A 16,356-nucleotide genomic window follows, 5' to 3' on the forward strand; every position below is an offset into this window, starting at 1 on the left:
TGGAGCAGTCTCAGCGCCGCCCGCCATTTTGTGCAGCCGCTGGGAAGGAAGGAGACGCCTAAACCGCGGCACTGCCGGGTTTGAGCGTAGCCAAACCTACCCACTGTTTTTATAACCCCGATTCTCTGTGTTTTGCTCCCGTCTCCGACGAGAGAGGCGGCGACGGTGGCGTCTGCGACGGGAGACAGCGCGTCGGAGCGAGAGAGCGCCGCGCCTGCCGCCGCCCCAACAGCGGAGGCGCCGCCGCCATCGGTCGTCACCAGACCGGAGCCGCAGGCCCTCCCAAGCCCGGCCATCCGTGCCCCGCTCCCAGATATCTATCCGTTTGGGACCATGCGCGGAGGCGGCTTTGGGGACCGGGACCGGGATCGTGACCGTGGAGGGTAAGGGGGGAGGGGGGGAGAGAAGGCCTCGCGTGTGCGTGGGCCGGGGGGAGGGGGGAAGGTTGTTTCCTGAGGAGACCGCAGCCTGCGGCGGAGCGGGAGACCTGGAGCGGACTGCGGTCCTGGGAGCGACGCCCCCGCCTCCGGGAGGCAAGGCGTCCTGGGACATAACAGCGGTTTGGTGCGCGGGCCTGCGGGTCGGCCTGCGCCCCGGGATCACGGGTGACCGGGGGGGGGGGCGGCCTGGCGACGCCCCAGCCTCTCCTTGCGGACCGCCGTCGTGGCGGAGTGCGGGAGCGGCGCCTCGGCGCCCGGCTTTCGAGCCCGGCCGATTTGGGCAAGTCATTTGATCTCCAGGCCTCAGCGCTCATCTGTAAAACACGGATGTTCTTGCTGAGAAGAGGAGGAGGTCTCCGAGTGCGGCCTGGGAAAATCTTGACGCCAAATGGCTTCCCTTGTGTTATCTGTCGCCAGAGATCGCTCTTAATGGAACTGGAAAACTAGAGACCAAAAGGCTCATTTCTAGTTTTAAATAGATCTTTAAATCCCCTTTGGCCGTATCTCAGATAATTCGAAGGAGGCACATTGGACCGTAAAGCAGTGGAATTGTTTGCCATCTAAATGAAATTATTTGAGGAGGGAAGGGTTTGTTTTATTGTTACTATAGGGTTCCTCCCCATATTCCGTTCTTTCCTTCTCCAGTTGGGCTGGGGTATTAGTTTTCCCGGCCTGACTAGAAAGTTTTTGGTGGGATAATGCCGCGATTGAGTTAACAAGATTAAACCTGAAGTCTTCCCAGATACTGAGATTGAAATCTTAACATCAGTTAAAGGAAAAAGTTGCTTAACAGAGTAATCTTCGTTTGTGCTGTTACTTTTTTGTAATAAACGTCTTATATCTGGATAAAAAGTAATGCAACGCCAGTTATTAATGTATGTGTGACCTTGTGCAATAATTCTTGGACCTTTGTGAGCCTATTTTCTCAACTGAAGATGGACATAATAATTGCCTTTACTTTGTGCGTTGTTCTCCGGAATTGAGATACTGTGTGAAATTGTCTCTTTGTAGTAGGTGTTGTTAATGATATTTTCTCCAAACATTTTTTGTCTTTTGTGGTTCAAATACAGAAGTCCCAGACCTTCTGGTCACAAGCACTTATTATCACTTGAATTACAAAATAAAAGGGATTACTTTGTTTATGCCTTGTTAGGAAGGAAAATATTTGAACTTAGTGTTAATTTGGAGGGCTAGAAGTGGAATGTTTGCTTAGTGTTTCACAGTACAGCTATATTTAGAAGTGAATTTCAGCGCAACCACTTAAGACAAAGAATTTGACATTACCTAGTAGAAAATGACCCAGTAATTCTTACCTTAAGCTTTATACCCCAGACACTAAGGCCTATAGAAATCCTTGTACATGTTCCCCAGCATTCATGTATAAAAAGTATTTATACCAGCACTGTCCATGACAATATTGGAAACTGCTCATATGTCTGGATAAAGTGTGGGTATTCATACAGTAGAATACAATACAGCAGTGAAAAGAAAAACCGTGCATCAGCATGGATGACTCGCAAACATAGAGTGAAAAAGCAGGTCGTGGTAAAAGAATACCTATAAGGCTACATATGACCAGAGGTGGTCGTTATGGGGTTTGTAAACTTGAAATAGGCACAGGGAGCTGCCAAGGTACTGATAATGTTCTATTTCTTTGCTGTGGGTGTTTGGTTTAATAATTTAACCATATATATGTTTAACAATAAAAGTATTTGAAAAAGTGAATTACTGATCCATACTTTACCCCATATTGACTATAAGATGACATTTTTTTTTGTTGTTCTTTTCAAACAAAATGACACTTTTTCATAAGGTCTGTGTCCTAATTCTACATTTACCATGAAATTTCATTTATGATTTGAATTTTTAACATTCTTAATGGAATGTTACAGAGCTGAAATGGATTATTATTTTGAAAAGGGAATGAAAGTGAGATCAGTGGATGTGTGTTTGTAAAATCCCAAAGTGATGTGCCTTGTACATTTAAACTAGCATGATATTGCATGTTAATATATATATATATATCTTCAGAGCTGCATTTATTGCAAAGCAATCAAAATATTTAATGAACAGTATAGTATGCCAGGGATTAGGATATGTGCATCTTTGAAGGATGGCAGCAATGTGCTAAAAAATTCTATAAGAGGCTACACTTGAATATTGAGGTAAACTTCAATTATAAAGGTGGAAGACGGCAAATTTTTAAAGAACTCCATGTTTCAAATTATATCTGTAGTCTAGAATGATATGTCTTGGATAAATAGTCAAGACAATAGGGAGATGGGAAAAACCTCTTCCTTTCTTTGAATACGCCTTAAAAGGAACATTACTTTCCAGAGTTTTCTTGTAGATCGTTAGTTTAAGGTCTGGGTAGCATTGGAATGCAGGAGCACCATTGAATGAAACAGCACCTTCTAGGAACCACATAAATTATAAAGTAGGCTGACAGTCTCTAAAAATTGGTATTACAATTCTTTGTAAGCCTGAAAATCTAAAGACTTAGCTTACCTATTATTTAGATCTGTGATAGTTGCTTCATTTGTAAGGGGGGTTCATCCAAGTGGTCTTTGATTATTCAATATTGAGCTTTGGGCCTGAAGGCAACTTGAAGAAGTCATTGATACTCTATCTTCAATATATGTATATATATATATATCTTTGCTTCTGTTTTGATTCCTGATTTCTCTTACCAGTTCAGTAGTATAAATGGAATCCATCAAGTTCTACCTATTGAGTGTAGATACTCTGGTCCCAAGAAAATTTCCCACCAACCATCTTTGTATGTTTGTATTAAGAGAAAGTCTAGTTGAGTAAGTTTTAGAACACTTTGAGTTACAGGAAGTTGAGGCCCTTTAAAGTAATACAGCTACTGGCTGTCAATTATAAAGTGGAACCATCTGCAAGATGATGTTATGAGTGGGTTAGAGTGGAAAAGGGAATTCAAATTCAGGAGTAAGGAAACGGAATGAAAACATAGTGTAAGTGTATACTACTTGTATACAGAACAATGCCCCATACTTTAATAGGTGGAAATACAGAAATGAGGACCATCTTTTAGGAATAGTGAGAACATTGCAAGTTCGGCTAGTGGTCATTTGTATTCCAGTTGAACTTGTCTGTTAGGAATGTTAAATAAAGATTGGCTTTAAATCTGTTTGAGTTTTTTAAACCTTAAATAAGGGGTGCCTGGCCGGCTCAGTGGAGCATGTGACTCTTGATCTTGGGGTCGTGAGTTTGAACCCCACATTTCGTTATAGATTACTAAAAAGAATGAACTTAAAATAAGTAAAACCTTAAATAAGATTTACTGGTATTTTTTTGTTTATAGTTAATAGTTCTGTTTCCCTGGGAACAAAAAGGAGAAAGTAAACGTGGAGATGAAGAGGAAGAAGAGGTCATAAATCAGTTCTGGCTATTCATTAGCATAAACTAAAGGTGGAGAGTAGCCTACTAGTCTTAGAGGGGCCCTAGTAGTTTTCCTTAGATTAGCAGACAATAGGAGTGCTTACCACAGTTATCGATAAAAGGTTCAAGAAACTTCAAGTATGGGGCAACTTGGCTTGTAGTCTTTTTTTTCTTGCTTGTCCACAATGTTGCCTTTAATTTAAACTTAAACTAATGTCTTGCCTTGCCTACATGTCTGAGTATTACACAGGAATAGACTTCTGTTTTATTCAATTTAATATCTCCAGGACCACTTAAAACAGTACCTGGTACAGTAACTGTTGAGTGAATATAGTTATGCTAATTTGTACTGAGTGCTTACTATGCCAGGTACTTTCTTAAGCGCTTCATCTTAGTCTCTGAAGTAAGTGGTAGTATTATGTCTGCATAAGAAACTGGAGTACAGAGAAGTTAAATTGTTCAAAATCATACCATAAGAGGCAGAATCAAAATTCAAACCTTTTCAGTGATTCTAGAATCTGTGTTGTAATTCCTATATTTTTCTAAGCATGGGAGTTTTTAATTTTTCACCTATTGTAATCATACCTGTAACGATATCATGGGATAGTAAAGGAAGTTCTACAAACTTTTTCTCCATACCTTTGAAAAAGAATTTTAAAAAATTACTGTTTCACAAGAAAATCTTTTGCTTGTTTATATGCCACCTAAGGTATATTGCTTTTTTAATACTAAAAAACGTAAAAATTTTGATGTTTCTAGATTTGGTGCAAGAGGTGGCGGTGGCCTTCCTCCGAAGAAATTTGGTAATCCTGGGGAGCGTTTACGTAAAAAGAAGTGGGATTTGAGTGAGCTCCCCAAGTTTGAGAAGAATTTTTATGTAGAGCATCCAGAAGTGGCAAGGCTGACTCCGGTAAGTTTTGGGGATTGATTGATTGATTTACCTTTTTTTCTATACACAATAATGACCAAGTTGACATATTAGGCAGCCTTTACTGCTGTTAGATGTTTTATTCTCATGTGGTATTTCCCTTAGATTCTTATTAAGACTGCTGGTACTCATAAGAGGAAATAGTTTAAATACATACCTAATCTATTGTTGGTTCTCATTTATTGGCTATGCTTCCCAATTTGTCATGTATGAGATTTTAACTGTGTATGAGGTTCATGTCCTTTCATCTACGAAGTTAGGTTTAAAACATTGGCGGAATGTACTTCTGTTTTTTTGACCTCATTGTGATTGTTTTGGACTCTACTCATGGAATGGTTACTCGTTCAAAAAAAAGTGTGATGGAAAGAGCACTTAGTCCCAAGTTCCACTTTTTCTCCCTCTTCCTAGTTCTGACCTTGGGCAAATTACTTTTAATATTTCTGAGTATCTGCTTTCCCATGGGGAAAATGGAACTCTGTCACTTGCTTCATTGACTCACAAAGTTGGGGGGATCCTTACAAATCGATTTAAGTTGACTGTATATGAAAGCACTGTAGAACTGTTAGACATGTTTTCTAGTGTAATTGTGGATTAGATCATTGTTCAGCTTGACTGGAACATAAAGTTTTGCACGTTTAGAGTAACTTACTCATTTTTTTTACTTTGTTTTCTTCCATAGTATGAGGTTGATGAACTACGCCGAAAGAAGGAAATTACAGTGAGAGGGGGAGATGTTTGTCCTAAACCTGTATTTGCCTTCCATCATGCTAACTTCCCACGTAAGTGTTCTTCAAACCAGGTTGTAATTGTTAATTTTTGTTGAATGGTAAATATGGGTAATGGGTTATTTAAAGGTTTTGGTTCAGGCTCTGTATTTTGTTGAAGAGGCAGGTAGAAGCCTTTCATAAAGGTGGTAACATGTAATTTTTTTTTTTAACTTCAAAGCTGGAAGTAAATGCTGTATTGTTGCATAAGAGATTTTTTATGCTTATCTAGTCTTCATTTTAAAACTGAGTTTTTCATCTTCCCCTAGAAGTTTTGCCTCTACCTTTTAGAAAACAGAACGAAATTGCTTTCTAGCTGGATATAGCTTAACTTGGCAAACATGTGACTAACAGCCTTGTGCCCATGCTCTGTTAGAAACTTTAGGGCAGTGATGGTAAAGTATTGAAGGGAACGGTAGATAGCTAAGGCAACAGTCCTGAGAGGTAGAAGTCAGCAGGTCAGAGATTGAGTAACTAAAGAAAGAAACAGCATTTCTCTTGGAGAGATACGAAGCTGCGTGAGTCTTTCCTTTGTTGAGTTGAACAGTTTCGTAGGGTTCTTTTGGCTTTGTCCTTAGTTTTACCTAAAAGCACCGACATCGCTTCCCTTACAGAATATGTAATGGATGTGTTGATGGATCAGCACTTTACAGAACCAACTCCGATTCAGTGCCAGGGATTTCCTTTGGCTCTCAGTGGCCGAGATATGGTGGGCATTGCTCAGACTGGGTCTGGGAAGACACTGGCGGTACGTACCAGCAAGGGAATGTTAATGTTGTGGTAACTTATTTTGCTATTCTGATTATCCTGTTAATTCTTAATTCTTAAAAAATTCTAATTCAGCTAGTTAGGTAATATTTCAACTTTCTTAGCTATGAGAAATGTGTGCAAGTATTTTGTGTTCAAGTTTACGTTACACATAATGTGTAACAGTTGTGAGTTCTGTTTTCACTTTTGTGGTTAGACATTATCAATTAACTGTGATAATTTAGAATAATGGCTTAGTTTTGGAATAAGACTGTTGTTCTTCCTCCCCCCCAGTATTTGCTCCCTGCGATTGTCCATATTAACCACCAGCCGTACTTGGAAAGGGGAGATGGCCCAATTGTAAGTGTGTTTATAATTCTAAAGATAACCACAATGTAATGATAACTGTGTTCCAGGCAATGTACTTTGCTTGTGTTTTCAGATTTCATTCTCAAACCCACCCTCCATATCTAGTAGTGATGTTATCCCCATCTTACTGATAAAATTTTGACATAGTGCTATTAAATGACTAGTCCAAAGTCATACAGCTGTTAAATGGCTGAGTTTGAATTTGAACCAGTCTTACTCTTAACAGACACTGTGTGTACTGCCTTTATATTACTTCATATTACTGCATTTACTCTGCAGTAAATTCAAATACACTTCTGAATTGCTCGATGATGCTGTGAGGGATAAGGAATTGGGATATGATGTCCCTGCCATGTGTATGTAAGTCAGATTTAGGATGTGTATTCTTTGTGGTTAAGAAATACTTCTGTAAATGTTTATAAAGCAGTATGGTTTTCTGGTGATTATTTTCACTTACACTACTTTCTGTAAAATGTGTGTAGTGGTTATGAAACATTTTTAATAATTCTTACCTGTTTTCTTAAAGATTTTATTTCTTTATTTATTTTTAATAATAAAAAACAGTTGCATTTATTTTATTTTTTTTAATGTTTTTTTATTATATTATGTTAGTCACCATACAGTACATCCCTGGTTTTTGATGTAAAGTTCAGTGATTCATTAGTTGCGTATAACACCCAGTGCACCATGCAATACGTACCCTCCTTACTACCCATCACCAGCCTATCCCATTCCCCCACCCCCTTCCCCTCTGAAGCCCTCAGTTTGTTTCTCAGAGTCCATAGTCTCTCATGCTTCACTCCCCCCTCTGATTACCCCCCCTTCTTTATCCCTTTCTTCTCCTACCGATCTTACCTGTTTTTTAAAAATCAAGGGGTGCCTGACTGGCTCAGTAGAGTATGCAGCTCTTGAGCTCAGTGAGTTGGAGCCCCATAATGGGTGTAGAGATTACTTAAAAATAAAATCTTAAAAAAAAAATCAGCTTTTTGTTTTTACAAATAGGTACATTATTACAGTCTCCCAAATACTCACAAAAAGAATAATACATTACTTTGCAATATGAAATACATTCCATATGGCTAGTAGAATAAGCTTCATTATTGTTAGCTAATATCTCATGGATCTGTACACAGAACAGGTTGCAGTTGTTAACAGTGTATGTTAACCTATTTCAAAGAGTTTTAATTTTGTGTTATTTTGATTGTGTGTAAGTCATTGTTTTTGCCAAATGTGTCTGGCTGAAAGCTTAAACTAGAAGTCAGAAAAGTATCTGCTTTGCTATTACCTTATTCATCTGTTTTTTTCCTAATATTTAATCCATGGTTAAAGCCACTTACTCAGTTTGTGAGCATCGTTTAGTTAAAACTAGGTAGTATAATCTGTAAATCCACTTAAATAGTACACAGACTATAATGAATCCCATATCAAAAGTAAACCATCTCACGTGCTAAATATTCTGTTTTTTGCCACACTCCACGGCACTGTCTTAAACTCTCTGCCTTCCCCACTCCCTCACATAATTTTAAAGTACCAGATTAGACAATAGAAAAAGAATTTAGGTAACCTTTTTTGTTTTTTTTCTTTTTTAACTTGGGATAGGTGTCTTAAACATGTGTGTTTATTTCAGTGTCTAGTTCTGGCTCCTACCAGAGAGCTTGCCCAGCAAGTACAGCAGGTAGCTGATGACTACGGCAAATGTTCTAGGTTGAAGAGTACTTGCATTTATGGAGGTGCTCCTAAAGGTCCTCAGATTCGAGACTTGGAGAGAGGTAATTAAAAAAAAAAAAAATGTAAGAACTAATGTTTTTTCTCATTTTACCAATTTTTATGAACAAATTTGGAGAGGAAACTAGTGGGTTCTTGTTGGAAAAAATCAGTGTTTCAGCAGCTTAGAAATTCTCAGGTATGGTTAAACTGCTATTAAGAGAATGTTTAACATAGTAGAGACTTAAACTTTGTGGGGATCTGATGATTATGCATAAATCTACGTCATGCTTTTCCAAGTATTGTGTTAAAATTTAGCTAGTGCTCTGCACTATTGAATGCAACCACCAGAGCTGGTGCTGCTTAGTTTGCTGAGGCTTGGACAGTGTATATAAAGAATTCTTAATGTACTACATCTTTGGTTTTGTTTTACAGGTGTTGAGATCTGTATAGCTACTCCTGGGCGCCTGATAGATTTCCTGGAGTCAGGAAAAACAAATCTTCGCCGATGTACTTACCTTGTATTGGATGAGGCTGACAGGATGCTTGATATGGGCTTTGAACCTCAGATCCGTAAAATTGTGGACCAAATCAGGGTGTGTAAAACTGATGACACTCTGTCTTTATGCTTATTGCCTGTCACAGTTCCTTAGCCTAAAAGAAAGCTTTTCTTTTCCTGATAGCCTGATAGGCAGACATTGATGTGGAGTGCAACCTGGCCAAAAGAAGTAAGACAGCTTGCAGAGGATTTCCTTCGTGATTACACCCAGATCAACGTGGGCAATCTGGAGTTGAGTGCCAACCACAACATCCTCCAGATTGTGGATGTCTGCATGGAAAGTGAAAAAGACCACAAGTAAGAAGATTTTACTGCTTTGATAATGCTGTTAAACCTTTCCTAATAATTCTCCCAAAATTAAAGCATTGAAGAAGTCTGAAATTTTTTTTTTTAAAAGATTTTTTTTATTTATTCGACAGAGATAGAGACAGCCAGCGAGAGAGGGAACACAAGCAGGGGGAGTGGGAGAGGAAGAAGCAGGCTCACAGCGGAGGAGCCTGATGTGGGGCTCGATCCCAGAACGCCGGGATCATGCCCTGAGCCGAAGGCAGATGCTTAACCGCTGTGCCACCCAGGCGCCCCAGAAGTCTGAAATTTTTTGAGGCCCCAAAACATTAAAAGCATTATTAGCTTTCCAACTATCCATTCTTTATCTCATTTTCCAGAGCATTGTGGTTATAAGCAAGGATTCTGGATCCTTAGAATTAAATCCCAGTTCGGATAGTTAACAGCTGTCTAGAAAATAATGTGAAAAGGAAGTACTGTAGCTTTGGGGAATTGGTATTGTAGACATAGCTTCCATATAATGTATGGGGGGGGGTCTTCTCTGAATGTGTGCATTTTTGCTGGTCTTGTTTTCAGGTTGATCCAACTCATGGAGGAAATAATGGCTGAGAAAGAAAATAAGACAATAATATTTGTAGAGACAAAGAGACGCTGTGATGACCTCACTCGACGGATGCGCAGAGATGGGTGAGTACTGCGCAGAGGTAATTAGCCACAGGTTTTGTATTTATAGTTCAGTAGGAATTTCTAAATTGGTATAATGAATGTTACATAACATTTCAGTAATGCCTGTCATGCACTTCACTCTTTGGATGGACACAGTCATCTGTTCATGTAGCCTTAATAAACCGTCACAATTCCGTGTGGTAGCACTTCTTCTTAAAGTTTAGTTTTCCTCTTTTTTAAAGATTTCTGAAATATTGGTCACTTTTCTTCTGACAGTTGGCCAGCTATGTGTATCCATGGAGACAAGAGTCAACCAGAAAGAGATTGGGTACTTAATGGTGAGTTCAAAACTAAACATTGTCGGTACTCTGTTTTAGGGATGGGCAGACTTTCTCTAAAGGATCAAGAAGTAAATACTTCTGCTTTGAAGACTGTCAACAGTCATTCAGCTCTGATGTAGCAAAAAGATGGTCGTAGGCAATATGTAAAGAAACAGCTTTGCTGTGTTGCAAAAATAAAAATAGATACTGCCAGATTTAATCCGTAGGCCAGAGTTTGCCTATCTCTGCTCTCATTAATTGAGTATTAGGGACATTTTTTTTTAGCATATCTCTTCTGTCCTTGAAGGTCAATAATGCTGGCTGTTTACACTTTTTTGTAACTTAGACCACCCTTTATTTAATAAGGTCTTGTCGTTATTAATGTTCTGGTGATGTAATGTTCATCAACCTGGAGAGCTCCCCAAACCCTGTACTTTTGGTGGGTGGTTTTTTGTTTTTTTTTTAAGATTTATTTTAGAACAGGTGAGCAGGGGGAGGGGCAGAGTGAGAGGGAGAGAGCATCTCAAGCTGACTCTGCGCTGAGCTTGGAGTCCTGTGTGGGACTCAATCTCACGACCCTGAGATCATGATCCAAGGCGAAACCAAGAGTTGTACACACAACCGACTACACCACCCAGGTGCCCCTACTTTTGGAATTTTATGGAGGCTTCATAGCATTGGCCTGATTGATGATAATAACTCACTTTCTAGTCCGTCTCCCCTTCTCTAGGGATGGGGGGGGTGGCTAGGGCTGAAAGTTCCAAGCTCTTAACAGTCTTATAGCTTGGTCTTTCCCGTGACCAGCCCCCATCCTGAAGCTCTCCAGGATTCCACCAAGTAGTGCCTCAGCACAAAAGGCACTGTGATCACTCAGGAAATTCTGAGGGACTTGGGGTCTCTGTGTCAGCAACCAGGCAAGGTCAAAGACTAAGAATAAAAGACACTTCATAGCATCTCTGTGTACAAGGGTTTTAGGATCTCGGCCAGGACTTGAGGGCAGAGGAAAGTAGGGTTTCTCCTTTGACTCCACATCTTTAAATTTGCTTCCTCAACCCTGCCCTCTACTTTTGGTATTAATTTGGAAGGTAACTTCAGTGTCATAATTTAAGGGAAAATTCTAGCTCATTTTAATTTTGTTACGAATTGCTACAGAGTTTTCATAGTACTTCATTAGAGGTAGTTTATTGTCTGTTCCTCTGCTAAAAGCGAGTATAATAAAGATTTTCAAAGTACTATTTCTCTTGAATTTAAAAGAGTTTGGCATGTTTTGACACCATTATTTGAAGTTTAACGTGGTAAAATAAAAAGGCCAGATAGCTAGAAATGGTTGTACAGTCATTTTATAAAGATAATCATTTAGCCTTGGTTGTATAACTTGGCTTTCATGGTACTATGCTTGTTTTACAGAATTCCGTTCAGGAAAGGCTCCCATCCTCATTGCCACGGATGTAGCCTCCCGTGGGCTAGGTTTGTATAGATAGGTGTCTCTGTCAATGGTATATGTATCTTTTGGTTTAAAGCTTTGTCATTTCAAATTAGAGTTGTATATTCGTGTGTTTAGATAAATATTTAAAAGAGACGAATACAAAGTGTGACTTTCTCCCCTCCCCCCCCAACAACTTTTTTTAACCTTGGTTATTTTGTTTTGTTTTGTTTTTCCTTTTATTTTCAAAGTCTCTTCCTGCTCCTGACAAACAGGCTTTGGTCTGCAGCAAGGCCTAGGCATGACTATTCAAACAGTTAGAGGGACAGGAGACATTCAGTTGAACGGCTCAGCTTCTTCCTGGTTTTATTCTATTTTCTGGCTGGATAGAAAGAGCCCGATTGAACCTGGCTCTTAGAAGCTAGTGTCCGCAGTTCTCCCTATACCAGTCTGTCTGTGCTAGATGTGTGTGTGGAAGTCCAATTCCATGAATGCTAACATAATACATTCTTGGATTAAATAAGTCTATAAATGCGTGTTACCATTCAGCAGTTAAATCTATATTGCCCAATGGTATTTACTGGCGTAAAATTATCGTGTACACTCAGTTATCCCCTCTTCCCACCCATGTTTCTGTCATCAGTGTGCTGTCTTCCAATTTAAGAACTTCATTTGAAGCTCGTGTTCTTTTGGAGTTTTCCACCCATTATGATTTAAGATTTATAAACCATTTTGTGGTACTTTATCCCGTTACTCTGAGGTAAACCAGGTATAACTCAAACCTTTATATTAGAAAAAGATGACATTTTTATCACAAAGATTTTTAAATTATTGACAGGTATTGAATTTCTTGCCCAGTAAGGTGCGAAGTACCATATTCCCTTGTAATACTTAACATAAAGTGGATAAGTGTTCAACCGTAATACAAAAGAATGAAGGCTTTCTATACATTGCACTCATCATTCCCTCCTTCAGAGGTGGTGACCTGCAGCCATGACTGAAAACTGTCTCTGCCCTCTGAGGTCATGTCTGGATCTGTGCGGTTAGAACTCGGGCCTGTTGGGAGAAGAGGCTGAGGCCTGAAAGCAGTTTACACAAAAGCTTTCAGTGATGGTGGTTTTTAAACAGGCTTGCTATGTGCTGGTAGCTTCTTTGTGCATCTTGCCTAGACAATTAAAAATATTTGTTCCTTTTCCCCCTGCATTTCTAAACCAAATCAATTGGCTACCATTAGAATAATTTAGACTCTTCATCCCATCCCCACTCATCCAAGTGAGGGGAGAGGGAAGGTACCTGAGTCTGTTTCTTGTTACTCAGCATCAGTGCTTGTTTTGGGCCCCTTTGTTTGCTGCCTTGTAAAAATCAAAAGGAGGGGGAAAACCCACCAAAATGGCAGAATGCTGACCAAGGTCCTACAAGATCCTGGAAAGTGAAGGCTTCTACCTCACAGACAGGGGTGCAATTTTCAGCTGAGTCACCAGGCCTTTTTTCACTTCCTGTCGAGCGATGGCCTCTTAAATGTTCCCTTCAGGTAAGTTCTTCACTTCCCATAGTTTTATGATAGTCATCCTCAGGAAGCCACTATTCCCTTTCCACTGGGATAGTTTTAATTTTTCCTTTTTTTTTTTTTTTTGTTTAAACTACACACTGTGAAACTAAAAGTATTGAATTTATTTTGTTTTGTTTTTTAACAGAAGCTTTGATATCAGCTGCAGATCACTCAGTACATGGCCGAGGCAAATCTACATTGGCCCGAAGCAGCTCTAGATGAGCCTATTGGCTAGTTTCAGTCCCTCCCCATTAGTGATTGGATATCAGGCCATGTCCTAGGGCTTGTCAGACAAAAAAAGTTGTTATCTTAGGCAGCTGGCCAAAACAATAACTTTTTCAATTTCTTACCCTGCTACAGCATCTTCTCTAAAGGCAGCAAGATAATATTGTGGCAGTGCACAAATAACATCAGGGCAGGCTTGACTGGAGAAAACCAAATTCTGCGCTTGCTCCTATGTGCCCGCAGCCAGCTCTATGTGTATACACACAGGACACCTTTCTAGTATGAAGACCTGGCACCACATCTGTCCCCTGGTGAACCCCTCCAGAAATACTCCCAAGTCTTAGGTTCTGATCTGTTGACTCCAGTCCCCAGTGCTTTCTGCTAGGAAAGCACACATCTGTGTATTCAGGGCAGTCCCTCAACTTGCTCTGCTGCCCATGGTCTGACACCATGGGACTGACGAAGGAGCATTATCCTAGCTCTGAAGATGCGGCCATGGAGCACAATTTCCCATCCCCCCACCTTCTATCCATCCTGGCCCTGTACATTTTTGTTTTTCCTTCGTTGCATCAACGACCCTAGCCGGAGACTCACGCTGCCCCCTGTGATAACTGCCTTCTCGTCTTTCTGGTGTGATTTCAGGACTTTAGGGGTCAGTAAAGACTGAGGAGCCTTACTGTAATAAGAAACAGACATAATGCCCCTTTCTTCACAGGCCCTTTAACAACAGCTGAATTTTTTTTTTTAATCATCTCCCCTTTCCCCCTGAAATTAATCCAGTCTGGGCAATAGATGCAGTCTGACCCTTTGGATGTAACTTACATTTTTTTATTAATTATTTTTTTCTACAATCACCCCAATTATCCTTGGGGGAGGCGTTGGAGGACCTGAAATTTTTACCCGAACCCAGGTTCTCCGGCGCTTGGCAACCAAATGGGGCTACAGAGAAGCATCTAAGCCAGTTCACAGAGCGAGCGTGTGTGGGGACTTCTCACTGCCACGGACCCTTGATGCATGCTCCCCGCGCTCCAGTGGTCCCGTGTCAGAAGGCGGAGTTTTCGAAAGGAGGCCGCCAAAAATAAAAGGCAAAGAGACGGGATCGGCTGCAGCGGTTTCCCAAAGGAGGAGGGAGTGTGCATCGGTCTGGTAACAAACAGAGAATGTTTTTTAATTATTTATATCACAAAAATCTGTGTTTTATCTAGGATATTTTCTGGATATTCTTTGTAAAATGCAGATTTTTTTCCACAAAACATTAGGATTCTTTGTTATATTAGATTTGTTTGTTTAAGTAGGTAAAAATATACATTTAGCTGAAAGCATTACACTAACATTTACATACTTTAAGCATTAGGAGGTTATTCAACCCAATTCCCAGCAGTGGATAGAACATTAAACTGTCTCAAGGTTTCATGGTTTTTCCCACCCTCTTTGGCTATTTAATTTCCCAGGTTATGTAGATAATCTGCAATAATTAAAGCAAGTACTGAGTTGAAATAACCTTGAGTTGAGCAAAAAAAAAAAAAAACTCATTTGGCAGAGCTGGGCTTGGTAGTACAGTGAAATTTTAGTGTAATGTGCTCTTGCGGAAATTGAAAGGGGAAAGATAATTCGGATAATTCTGCAAAGGAAAATAGGTGTGTACTTAACTTTTTTAAATATGAGAGCAAACATTTTTTAATACAAGTATTTCAATTAAGTCTCCTTGAAAATGTAGTAATAAAGTATATGAAGTTTCTTTTTTCATTTTGCTCTGTGACTGGTTTAAAGGTAAGTTTGTTATATTACTGGTAGATTTTGCCAGGCTTCTCCCAACAGAGTAGAAGTAATTTGACCTTGTACCTTATTGGTGATACTACTTATTTTCTACGTAGACTTTCCAGTTTTGAAAAGGAACTGGAATTCGGTACAATTCCTGCCGGTATGTTGGTTAGAATGAAGAGGCAGGAGTTTGGATGGTTGGATGGGATTCCCTTAGGATTTTACAGCTGATAAAGACACCACTTCCTGTGCATGTCCCAAGAATCATTAATCCTCTTTTACTCTGTTGGGATGAGTCTTTCTTTGTTCCTGTGCAGAGTGGTTACTAACTTAATCTTCTTTCCTCTTGCTGTCATCTGCATTCGTGCTTCCCACCTGTTGTTGGCATGTCCTTTACCTTCTCTTTCCCTGCCACATCAACCTACACACTGACTCATCGTTGGTTTTGAAGATGTGGAAGATGTCAAGTTTGTGATCAACTATGACTATCCAAACAGTTCAGAGGATTACGTGCACCGTATTGGCCGAACAGCCCGTAGCACCAACAAGGGCACCGCCTACACGTTCTTCACCCCAGGGAATCTAAAGCAGGCCAGAGAGCTGATCAAAGTGCTGGAAGAGGCTAATCAGGCTATCAATCCAAAGCTGATGCAGTTGGTGGACCACAGAGGAGGCGGCGGAGGAGGGGGTAAGGGTAAGTCCTGGAGTTCTCCAGGTACTGCCAAAGGTATCTTTTTGTGCTCATTGTGTCTTTGTTTTCTTTTTTTCCCCCCCCCCAAGTCCTGTGAAGGCTTTTGGGTATGTTGCTTAGTAACAGAGGACAGTGATGAGTAGTTTTTCATAATCTCTTCTAAGTAAGATCACGTGAAGGGGGAGGGGGGCTGCCATGATTGTCCTCCTTGTGCAGCCCAGTATTTCCATAGACAGTAATATAAAACTGACTTGTGTTTTGAAGCACATGGTGCATGTTCAGAATTAAGCTGAATTCTTCAAAAGCCTTAGTGTATGTTAGGTTTTTGGTTTTTCAGGTGAAGAGTAATTTTATACCATTTTATGATTAATAGAGACAGGCGTAGTTAATGAATCTGAAAATTGGATAGTTGTAAAATATACTAGGATCGGAGCTTCTTGACTGCCAGTTTGGTATTACTTTGTCCCAGACTTTGTGCGTGCTGAATCTGTTAAAATTATCTGAGCAGTTTCTTAAATAA

The 16,356-nt window shown here is 40.0% G+C and overlaps 1 protein-coding gene across 2 annotated transcripts in view; it reads left to right on the forward strand.

The window, feature by feature from the left end:
- DDX17 (DEAD-box helicase 17) overlaps positions 1–16,356 on the forward strand; it is a 19,830-nt gene continuing 3,474 nt past the window's right edge. The window contains exons 1-12 of one of the 2 annotated variants that reach the window (XM_045779477.2): positions 1–383; positions 4,605–4,755; positions 5,453–5,552; positions 6,152–6,285; positions 6,579–6,644; positions 8,281–8,422; positions 8,793–8,953; positions 9,041–9,213; positions 9,778–9,888; positions 10,144–10,205; positions 11,595–11,654; positions 15,597–15,839. In XM_045779477.2, the coding sequence (XP_045635433.1) occupies positions 334–383; positions 4,605–4,755; positions 5,453–5,552; positions 6,152–6,285; positions 6,579–6,644; positions 8,281–8,422; positions 8,793–8,953; positions 9,041–9,213; positions 9,778–9,888; positions 10,144–10,205; positions 11,595–11,654; positions 15,597–15,839 (1,453 nt within the window). In that variant the 5' untranslated portion in view covers positions 1–333. The remainder of the gene's footprint in view (positions 384–4,604; positions 4,756–5,452; positions 5,553–6,151; positions 6,286–6,578; positions 6,645–8,280; positions 8,423–8,792; positions 8,954–9,040; positions 9,214–9,777; positions 9,889–10,143; positions 10,206–11,594; positions 11,655–15,596; positions 15,840–16,356) is intronic. The other variant, XM_045779478.2, reaches the window with a different exon arrangement.

The sequence above is a fragment of the Ursus americanus genome, chromosome 17 (genome assembly GCF_024610735.1).
Source record: "Ursus americanus isolate L20-20 chromosome 17, mUrsAme1.1.p, whole genome shotgun sequence".
Classification (NCBI taxonomy): Eukaryota; Metazoa; Chordata; class Mammalia; order Carnivora; family Ursidae; genus Ursus; species Ursus americanus.